Source organism: Mauremys reevesii, linkage group 7 (assembly GCF_016161935.1).
Source record: "Mauremys reevesii isolate NIE-2019 linkage group 7, ASM1616193v1, whole genome shotgun sequence".
Classification (NCBI taxonomy): Eukaryota; Metazoa; Chordata; order Testudines; family Geoemydidae; genus Mauremys; species Mauremys reevesii.
This window is the reverse complement of record NC_052629.1, coordinates 96,901,310-96,911,767: the sequence shown is the minus strand read 5'-3', so window position 1 is coordinate 96,911,767 and position 10,458 is coordinate 96,901,310. Positions and strand designations below refer to the sequence as shown.

Here is a 10,458-nt window from a genome sequence, read left to right as displayed (position 1 = left end):
TTTTCCTTTCCGCTGGGAGGGTGTGAATTTTGAACATGGAGGCTGGAGCCAAAGGGAGAGCGATGCTGCGCCATCTGCACCCGCTGTCCCTGCTATGCCAGCCATGGACACTCCCCCCCCCCCCCGCCCAGCTCTGCTGGTGCCCCTTAGCTCTGCCCAACAAAAGGCTGCTGGTTGGGACTGATGGGCTTCGGCTGAGCTGGGTGCACCCCGCAGCCAGTGCTCCCCACACACAGGCAGCCACACCAGCGACAGTTTGGCGTTTCTCCAGCAGGGGGCAGGCTGCCCCCAATTCTCTGGTCTTGTCACAAACTCAGCCAGGCCAGCAGTGAGCGGTTAGTGAGATGAGTTTTATTGCCCAGCTGGGGCCGGCCCCTCAAGGACCCCGAGTCACTGAGTCCTTCCCAAAACGGCCTTGACCCTTCCAGCCCAATGGGGCGCTGGGGAGGGGCCCTAACGGAATCCCGCTTGGCAGCTCCTGCACCGCAGACTGTCCTCACCGATGTGAGGTTTGTTCCCGTGCCCTCAGGCAGGGGGGGAAGGGATCTCACCCCCTCCCCCATCTCTGGGCAAACAACCCTGTAAACATCTGACACCCCTCCCCCCTAAAACACAGCATGATTGCTTTGGTCGCTACCCACTGGGTGCCCCCTCTCACCACCTCTCCGTGCGGTGCCCCCACGGAATGCCCCATCCAGATTGACACGAGGCTTGGGGTCGCCGGGAGCAGGGGTGGGGGCAATCCATGGCTGGTGATACCCCTGAGTCCCCCCCTGCTCTGAAGGGGGGAGGGGCATACGTATTTGGGGGCAGGGATTGACAGTTAAGACAATAGAAAATAAACCTGATTGCGCGTTAGACTAGCCCAGGGTTCAAGCAGCAAGAGGAGCCCCCTCAGCTGAGGGGTCCCCTGAGACAGCATGGAAGGGGAAAGGAGCCCCTCGTCCCCGCAGCTGGGGGCAGGACCCAGGAGCTCTGGTGGGAGAAAGGAGTCATGGTTGAGCTGGGGGTGGGGGGACAGCAGCTATTGGGGGGTATAGAAAGCAGTGGCAGCCTGTGGGGAAGGTGCCCCCCAGAGTTGGGGGGTACCTGGGCTGGAGGCAGAGGGGGACAGCACCCCACATGGTGCAGGGGGGTAACTGGACTGGATGGGGCAGCGCTTCCTGGCTGTTGATGGGTATAATGCAATTGGCAGCAGAGTAAGTGGGATGGGAGGGGACAGCACCGCCCCAGCAATGCTTAGCCTCTGAGATCAGATGCCCTCTGGTGGAGGTAGAGGGAACTGCACCCCCTAGGATGCATGATGCTGACACACACGTGGGGCTTCTTTGTAGAGTTATGAACTATCTGGGTGACTCCGGACTGGCCACGTTGCATCGCTGCCCTCTGGGGGGAACGAGCTGATTGCGTCCATGGGCTCAGGAGCTAAGGGAAGGGCTCTGCCATGTCTGCTGCCTGGGCTGGAACCGGTCCGGACTGCAACAGACACACAAATGGAAGGCCCTGCATTGGCAAGGGCCTGCCAATGGGCCCACGGGACCCTGCACAGCCAATGGCAGCTGAGAGCAGGGACTCCCTCCAGCACTCTGCAGGGAGGCAGAGGCCAAAGACCTGGAGCCGGAAACAAAGGGAGAACAGGGGTGAGCAGCCGGGACAGAGAGCAAAACAGGGTCTCAGGGCAGCAGGACATGCTGGGGTCCTAGCTCCCACCAACACAGGCTCTGGCCCAAGGACCCTGCGATGCAGGATCCCAGGTGACTAATCAATGCTCCCTCGGCCTGGCCAGGCTGCCCGGCCTTGCTGCAGATCCTCCCTGGGCGCGTCGCTCCTGGAGAAGGGAGAGTCTCCATGGCAGTCTGGTCGCAGCTGGACTGGCTGGAGCTCACAGGGGGAACTGGGGGGCTGGCACCCAAAGACCCAGTCCTGGAGTTGCTGAGGCCTCATGGGTGCCTGGGGAAAGTGTGGGTCTGGCACACCAACGGGGTCACAGCCAAAAGACTGTGTAGGGCGGAACACAGCCCTGTCAATCCATGACAGGTGCACAGACACCCCCTGGTGGCGGCAGAAGGAATTGCACACCAGGCTGCATGAGCCACAGGCTCCCCAGATGGCGGTGGAAGGAACTGCACTTCCCCCAGGTGCCTAACTCTGGCTAAGCAGGACTCCCATGGGGATTGCAGGACTGGGTGGGGGGAGAGAAAGAAGCTGGTGCCTCTCCTGCAAGCAAAGGGTTAAAAGTGGGCGTGGCATGCCCTTAAAGTGACAGTGTGCCGGCTGCATCCGACACATTGGGGGGCAGGTCTCTGTCCGGGATGGGGGAGGGGAAGCAGAATGCAGCGGGGGAGGAGGCGGGGCCTATTCGATTTCCAGGATGAGGTCATCCCCCTCTAGGTTCATGTCCGGTTTGACGTAGATCTTTTTGACGGTGCCGGCCACAGGGGAGTTGACCACGGTCTCCATCTTCATAGCGCTGAGCACACACAGGGGCTGCCCCTTGTCGACCTTTGCCCCCTCCTCCACCTTGATGTCGATGACCTTGCCGGGCATGGGGGCCCCAATCTGGCCCTTGATGTCCTTCAGCGCCTTGGGGTGGAAATGCATCTCCTGGCGGGCGGGGCAGAGAGACAAGGTCAGTCAACACATCTCACGCAACAAGGCCTTAGATCGGGCCAGACCCGTGTGCCCAGCCCGCAACATCAGACCCAGAGGCTCTTCCCCCTTGGCACCTTCATGGCTTGTGTGTCCTTGACCAGGATGGAGCGCAGCTGCCCATTGAGTTCGAAGAAGACCTCACGTTGGCCAGCCCGGTTCAGGTCTCCCAGCGCGAGGGCTTTGATGTGCAGGGTCTTTCCACGTTCCAGCTCCACCTGCAGGGGGAGACAGAGTGTGGTGAGGCCCCCAGGGGGAGACAGAGTGTGGTGAGGCCCCCGGGGGAGACAGAGTGTGGTGAGGCCCCCAGGGCTTCCTGAACCTGCAGAGAGTTGGGAGTCAATCACTCTTGGGGAGGGGCGCTGCCTTGAGTGTAACTGACATGGTGATGTTTCCTGAATCTGCAGAGAGCCTGAGCTGATCACTCTGAGAATGGGGAGCCACCCCACCTGGAACTCCTCCCAGTGTCCCACTGATCCCAAGGTCCCCCAAACATAGGGCTTGATAGTCTCCCTTAACCCTACACCCCACAATCCCCAACCATCCTGCTTCAAACTTCTCCTCAGGCTCCCCTGGCTCCTACTCCCAGGTCCAACCAGCGCCCCCAGAGCCTTATGTCTCCCCGGACAGCCCAGGGTGCAGGTCTCCCCACCCGCTCTGGTCTCTCCCACCCTAACTCGCACACCTCAAACTCCTCGGCGATCTTGGGTCCCTCCAGGAAGAGGCGGGTGTTGAGGCACTCAACGGGGCCAAAGGTGGCCGTGAACTCCTTGAACTCGTCGAACACCTTGGGGTACATGGCGGCCGAGAGCACGTCCTCGGGGGTGATCTCCTCCTCCTGGTGCCGCGTGCGCAGCTCCTTCTCCAGCTGCTGGAAGTCCAGGGCGGGCAGCGAGGCCCCCGGGCGCCCCTCGATGCGGGGCAGGTCCTTCAGCACCTGGGGGGAGAGCGTCAGGATTCCATGCAGGCTGGGCTGGAGCAATGGGAGCCCAGGGAAGGGGATACTCCCCCTATGGCTCACCTTGTAGTGAAAGGGCTCAGGGAGGTCCCAGCAGAGGAACCTGATCTAGCCCTGCCCCCCGCCCACGTGCCTGGGATTCCCCTGCAGCCCCACCCCACCCATTGCCCAGCCCCACCTTGGAGCGGAAGGGCTCAGGGAAGCCCCCGTAGGGGATCCCGATGTAGCCCTGCAGGAACTCCACCACGGAGAGCGGGAAGGAGAGCTCGTCTGCCATGGCCTCCACCTCCTGCCGCGACAGGTTGTTCTGCACCATGAACTGCGCCAGGTCCCCCACGATCTTCGATGACGGCGTCACCTGCACGGGCGGGAGACAGGTCAGTGCGGGCAGGCCCCTGTCCTGGGGCTGGTCGGAACTGGCGCCCCCTAGAGGGGAAAAGCCCCATGTCCCATTCCCCACCCTCCCGAGCCAGCCAGGCCCCCGGGCGGCTCTACAGGACTGTGGGCGGCTCTGACCTTGATGAGATCCCCCAGCAGCTTGTTGGCTTCGACGTAGGCCTTCTTGACCTGCTTGAACTTGTTGCCCAGCCCCATGCTGTGGGCCTGGAAGTGCAGGTTGGTGTACTGCCCGCCCGGGATCTCGTTCTCATACACGTCAGCGTTGCCCGACTTCATGGTGGCCGTGCAGTCGAAGGCGGCATACAGGCCCCGCGCCATCTCCCAGTACTCGCTGTAGTCAAACACCTTCTCCATCTGGATGCCTGAGGCAGGGGAGAGGGAGGAGATGGGGCTCGTCCGGGCTGCAGGGGTCGGACTTGGCCCACCCTGGCGGGGCTCTGGGACTATCCACCACCCTGAGATCTGGGCTCCACAGAGCATGGGGGCAGAGCTGGGCCATGCATCACCCTGGCGCTTTGGCCTAGCCCATCTCATGATGTTCTTAGACTGGACTGGGGCAGATGCCTTGTCTGACTCTGCGCCCTCCCTGCTCTAAGCACTAGATCCCCTTCCCCTCCCAGAGCCAGGCGTAGAGCCCAGGGGCCCTGGCTTCTGCGGCTAGTACCTGTGTCCTGGCTGGTGCCCCGGGTGCAGGCTACCAAGGCACCCATGCTGGGCTGCGAGGTCATGCCGGACATGGCGTCCACGGCCACATCGACGATGTCAGCGCCGCCGGCGGCGCAGGCTAGCATGGAGGCCACGCCCGCCCCGGAGGTGTCGTGGGTGTGGATGTGGATGGGCGTCTCGGGGAAGCGCTGGCGCAGCGCCCCCACCAGCAGCTCCGAGGCGCGCGGCTTCAGCAGCCCAGCCATGTCCTGCAAGGGAGGAGAGGGCTGAGCGTAGGCGTGGGGGGCAGGAACAGGGGGAGGGGTGAACGGGGTAGGGAGCAGGGAAGGTGCAGGGGAAACCAGGTGTGTGTGGGGGGGGCAGAGATGTGGGCAGGCGCTGTGGGAGTGGAGGGGGAAGGCTGGGGCAGGAGGGGATAGAGAGGCAAGTAAGGCAGGGCGAGCGAGCTCCGGACACCCTTCCCCGTGCCATGATGCCCCCCAAAGGCTGGCATCTCAGTCCATGATGTCCTGGGTTATGGGTCCCCCCCAGGCTCTGCTGCCAGTGCCCCCACCCCCCAGCTACCCCAGTCCTGGGCTCCCCTAGGTACCTTGATGCAGAGGATGTGCGTCCCAGCTTTCACCAGTTCCTCGGCCAGCTGGACGTAGTATTCCAGGGTGTATTTGGTGCGGGTGGGGTCGGCCACGTCTCCTGTGTAGGAGATTGCAGCCTCTACCACCCCCCCGGCTTGCCCCGCTGCCTCCATTCCCAGCAGCATGTTGGGCAGGTAATTGAGGGAATCGAAGACCCGGAAGATGTCCATGCCGTTCTCCTTTGCCACTTCACAGAACCTGCGGGACCAGGGTCACCCGGTGAGTCCTGGGGGAGAAGGATCCCCATGGGGACTGGGTGCCAGGCCCTTCCACGTAGAGTTATCCCTGCTGACCAACCCCACAAGTCTGGCATCAGGGTGAGTCAGCCAGGCGACTCTGGAATCCCACCCCCTTTTCTCACCCCCTCCCCTGGGGGGTCTGAAGCCCTGACCCTCAATCCTACCCCACGGCTCTCTGCTATCCCAGGCTTGAGCCCCCCGCCCAGCCTGGCTGATGCCCTGTCGGCCCACCCCGCTGGCTCACTTGAAGACGGAGTTGTCGGGGTAGTTGGTGTACCCCACGGCGTTGGCCCCCCGCAGCAGCATCTGGAAGGGGATGTTGGGGATAAGCTCACGGAGCTCCTGCAGCCGCTGCCACGGGCACTCGTACAGGAAACGCATGGCGACGTCAAATGTGGCACCTGGGGGGCGGGGCAGAGAGGTGAGTAGGTGTCACCTGCCCCCACCCCCGGTGTTACCCACAAGTTCTCCCCTCAGCCCTGCCCGCCACCCCAATCCCATGGTGGGAAAGTCCCATTCCCCACCCCCCCCGGGGACAGCCAGTTCCCCACCCTGGGGCTGGATCAGAACCAGTGCCCCCTAGAGGGGAAAGGCCCCATGTCCATTCCCTGCTGTCCCCTGGAGCCAACCAGTCCCCCTGCCCTAGGGCTGGATCGGAGCCAGGGGCCCCCGGAGGGGAAAGGCCCCGTGTCCTGCTCTCACCTCCCCAGTTCTCAATGCTGAAGAGGTTGTTGAAGTTGTGGGCCACGAAGGGCGAGATCTTCTTGAGGTCGTGTGTGCGGACGCGGGTGGCCAGCAGGGACTGGTGAGCATCCCGGAAAGTCGTGTCCATGAGCAGCAGCCCACGGTGCTGCCGCACGGCCTTGGCAAAGCCCTGGGGACCCTCCCGGAGCAGGATATCTCGGAAGCCAGTAGGGGGGTCACCTGAAAAGTGGGGGGCGGATTCCATTGCTGTGGGGTTGCAGAGAGACCCCCCAACACACACACTGCTCCCTGCAGCCTCCCAGGGTGCCATTACTTACACTCAGAACAGCTGGCGCTAGGGGGCGCTGTGCTGCAAGGAGTGGGGTGGGGATGCAATGGGGGGGCTCTTCCTTACTCACAGTCAGCGACTGACCCCAGCGTCATGCTAGAGGGCACCAGGAGAGGGGTCCCTGTATAAACAGCCCTTGCACCACACCCCACCCCAGAGGCGGCTGCATCTCAGCACCGGGACGGGGATCCCTGTATATGACGTGCTCTGTGGGGCTGACGCCTGGTAAATCTTTTCTGACTCCAGCTAGTCTGGGACCAGCTCCGTGAGACGGATCGGACAGCTGAGCCGTGGGCCTGAGGTTCCCAGCGCGTGTGCCCGATGCGCAGGGCTGGCTTTAATTAGCCAGGATGGCAGCCACGTCGGGTTATTATCGCCGTTTATTTCTTTGTCGGCTGCTAATCCTCAGCCTGAACCAGGCATTAAGAGAATGAACAACGGGGGCTTACATCTCATTAAGGTTCTCCCGAGCAGCCTGGTAAATCCGTTTTGAGCTGATAGACCCCTAAGTGCTCCCTCCCCGGGCCAGGGAGCAGCCTGGAGGAGAATACAGCACAGCTAATGCTTTGCCGGGCAGCCCGGCAAATGGGGCAGGCAGCCACCGAACTGGGAGTGCTGATTCCCAGCCCTCCCTCTGCCAACCCACTAGATCCCACTGCCCTCCGAAGGGAAGAACAGGGCAGAGAAAGGCCCTGACTCCTGGGAGCGGGGGAGGAAGTGGAGTCCAGCCACAAGGGCAGAAGGGAGGGCACGTGGCACAGGGAACCCAGGCATCCTGCTCCCCCTTACTCCATCCATGGGGAATGGGATGGGATGGGGCCATCGTGTGGGGGTGGGGCCCTGTGGGCAGCAGACCCAACGGGTGGGAGGTGCTGGGGGTGGGGCAGGAGAGGAGGGGACTCACCCAAAGGCACCGTGGGCACCACGGGATCAATGGGGGATGGGCGGGCCTTGACAGGGATGGGCGTGATGGGGCCGTTGACCATCACGTGGCCTGGAGAGAGAATGTCAGAGTTAGAGAGCACAGCGCATGGAACACGTCTCCCGCCTCCCGCCGTACCAGCTGGGGATCCCGACCCGGGGCCCACCCCACAATACCAGCCAGGGAGCCCACCCATGGCCCTTATGCTACAGAACCAGCCGGTGATCCCAGCCCTGAGCCTGACGCCGCGGTACGGGATGGACATCGTACCCATGGCCCTGCCCCGTGGTACTGGATGGGGACTCCGCCCCTTGGGGCCAAGCCCGCAGTACTGGATGGGCACCCCACAGATGGCCCTAACCCACAGCACCAGCTAAGGACCCTGCCTTCTGGGCGGCTCCTGCCTTCTGGGCCTACCCCACAGTGCCGGTTGGGGGCCGGACCTCATGGTACCAGCCGGGGATCCCACCCATGGCCCTGTGGTACCAGCCGGGGACCCCATGCCTTGGGCCTGACCCCGCAGTACTGGAAAGGGACCCTGCTCGGGTCTGGCTGGGGATCCCACCCATTGGCCTGAGTGTAGTCCCAGCTTGGGGCCCGTACCCAGATAATGTAGCAGCTTCTGGGCCCTGTTCTGGCCCGGGCGCAGATTGAAGAGCTCAGGGTTCTCGTCGATGAACTGTGTGTCCACCGTGCCCCGCAGGAACTGGTCATTGCTCAGCACGTTTTGCAGGAAGGGGATGTTGGTCTGGGAACAAACAGTAACAGGCTATCAGCATGGCTCTGGCATCCTGTGGGTTAAATCCAGGCATTAACCCTTCCCCTCCTGGCCCCAGCAAGCCCGGGCCCAGAGCTGGATGCTAGGATGGAGAAGATGAGACCTAGCGCTATCTATGCTGGGGCTTTGGTTGGCTTCACTACCTTTCCCCAGGGTGTGAATTTTGTCACCCCCTCCCCCACCGAGGTTGAGCTACATTTTAGGTGCAGACCAGGCCTGAGGCTCCGAGAGGGAGGGAGTTGCCCCGATTGTTACTGACACAGTGCTGCTGCCTGAGTCTGTAGGGAGCCTGAGCTGATTGCTGCCAGCTGCCCCAAGTGCTACTGAGTCAGCCGCCTTCCTTCCCCAAAGGGATTATGTCCTGGCCTGCTGCCAGGGTGATGTACACCAAGAGAGGCGCTCCAGAGGAGAAGTAACGCCTGTGTAGCTGGTTATTAAAGCCTCTTACTCCCTTTGAATCAAATACGTAAAAGGTTGTTACAAGGAGGGGGGGGGCAGAAAGATTGTTCTCCTTAACCTCTGAGGATAGGACAAGCAGCAATGGGCTTAAACTGCAGCAAGGGAGGTTTAGTTGGACATTAGGAAAAACTTCCTAACTGTCAGTGGTTAAGCACTGGAATAAATTGCCTAGGGAGGTTGTGGAATCTCCATCATTGGAGATTTTTAAGAGTAGGTTAGACAAACACCTGTCAGGGATGGTCTAGATAATACTTAGTCCTGCCCTGAGTGCAGGGGACTGGATTAGATGACCTCTCGAGGTCCCTTCCAGTCCTATGATTTTATGATTGAATTCAGTTCTCCCTGCTCCTAGCCAATCAGCTCTCATGGCGCTGCAAATACTAACAGATCTAATGACAGATGGAGGCCCATCTAGTACAAGATGTGACAATGGTAGCATGGTCTGGTGGGTTAGAGCAGAGGGTGCTGAGAGCCAGGACTCCTGGGTTCTCTCCTCTGCTCTGGGAGGTTAGTGGTTAGAAATATGGGGGGAGAAGAGGAAGGGAACCAGGACTCCTTGGTTCTGTCCCTGGCCCTGGGAGAGGAGTGGTGTCTAATGGTTAGATTGGGGGGAGAGGATGGAAGTCAGGATGCCTGGGTTCTATTCCCAGCAGCACAGCTGTCCAGCTGCTTGTGTCCAAGGGATGGGGAGGGGCAGCTACCAGGCTCATGCTTGTGCATTGAAGGGGGAGAATGGGGACTGGCTGCTGGAAGGGAAAGGCTGGAGTAAGCTGAGCCCCCCTGAGCGTTGTCAGAGCTGTCAAGAGGGATTAGACTCTGGGGAGCTGGACTGTGTCTCATGGGCTGGATGGACAGTTGCTGCTTGGGGAAGGGCAGAGCACAGGGGGGTAGCAGCGGTGCAAGGGGGGTGTGGGTATTGCAGAGTGGGGCTCAGGGGTCAGCAGCTACACTGGGATCTCCAGCCCCATAAACACTGGGGCAGGGCATGCTAGACTCCCCAGGAGCCTAGCCTTGAGGTCAAGGTGAAAGCGCTCTGGCTCTCACAGCTACACAACCACAGCATAGGCTGGAACCAGTAAAAGATGCAGGACCATATCTAGCCAGCAGAGGGCAGTGCCTCTCTCACACACACCCTTACAAAGAAGGGGAAACTGAGGTTCTATCCCCAGCTCTTGGAAGGGAGGGGAGGTCTAGTGCGCTAGTGCAGGGGATGCGGTTAGGGAATGGGATCAGGACACCTGGGTTCCCCAGCTCTGCAAGAGAAGTAGGGTCTAATGGCTGAGTGAGGGTGGGAACTAGGACTCCTGGGTTCCATCCCAATCTCTGCTGCATGACCCTGAGCCCGCCTTGTCCCCGCCCTGCACCTCCATTTCCCACTGTGCCATGGTGACCCTGACCTGACCTGCGAGCAACTCCGTTATTTAATATGCTGCTGAGGCCCTTAAACTGCCCCCTCTGGCCATGGCCAGCGATCCTGGCACCTGGCACTGCACGCTGAGAAGCTAAAGGGCTCCTGATCCCAGGGCCGGGGGCAAGGCCTTCATGAGGGATAATTATCCTGCTGAGAACCAATTGCCCTGCCCAGTGCCATCACCCAGGGATGGGTATATGGGCGCTGCACCCTCCATCCTGTGCCCTCCTTTAGTACCCGCTTGCCCGCTCCTCTGCCTGCATCAAGAGATGCTGCCCTTCTTCTGTTCACTCTTGTGTTAAGGCCCAAATG

The 10,458-nt window shown here is 61.4% G+C and overlaps 1 protein-coding gene across 14 annotated transcripts in view; it reads right to left on the bottom strand.

The window, feature by feature from the left end:
• Nucleotides 1–313: 313 nt before the first annotated feature.
• Nucleotides 314–10,458, bottom strand: part of PC (pyruvate carboxylase) — a 235,843-nt gene continuing 225,698 nt past the window's right edge. For all 14 annotated transcript variants that reach the window (XM_039547629.1, XM_039547632.1, XM_039547631.1 and 11 more), the window contains 11 exons: nucleotides 8,102–8,246; nucleotides 7,481–7,570; nucleotides 6,246–6,467; nucleotides 5,788–5,944; nucleotides 5,262–5,502; nucleotides 4,671–4,920; nucleotides 4,124–4,368; nucleotides 3,786–3,965; nucleotides 3,335–3,586; nucleotides 2,727–2,867; nucleotides 314–2,604 (listed from right to left, as the gene is read on the bottom strand). In XM_039547629.1, the coding sequence (XP_039403563.1) occupies nucleotides 2,356–2,604; nucleotides 2,727–2,867; nucleotides 3,335–3,586; nucleotides 3,786–3,965; nucleotides 4,124–4,368; nucleotides 4,671–4,920; nucleotides 5,262–5,502; nucleotides 5,788–5,944; nucleotides 6,246–6,467; nucleotides 7,481–7,570; nucleotides 8,102–8,246 (2,172 nt within the window). In that variant the 3' untranslated portion in view covers nucleotides 314–2,355. The remainder of the gene's footprint in view (nucleotides 2,605–2,726; nucleotides 2,868–3,334; nucleotides 3,587–3,785; nucleotides 3,966–4,123; nucleotides 4,369–4,670; nucleotides 4,921–5,261; nucleotides 5,503–5,787; nucleotides 5,945–6,245; nucleotides 6,468–7,480; nucleotides 7,571–8,101; nucleotides 8,247–10,458) is intronic.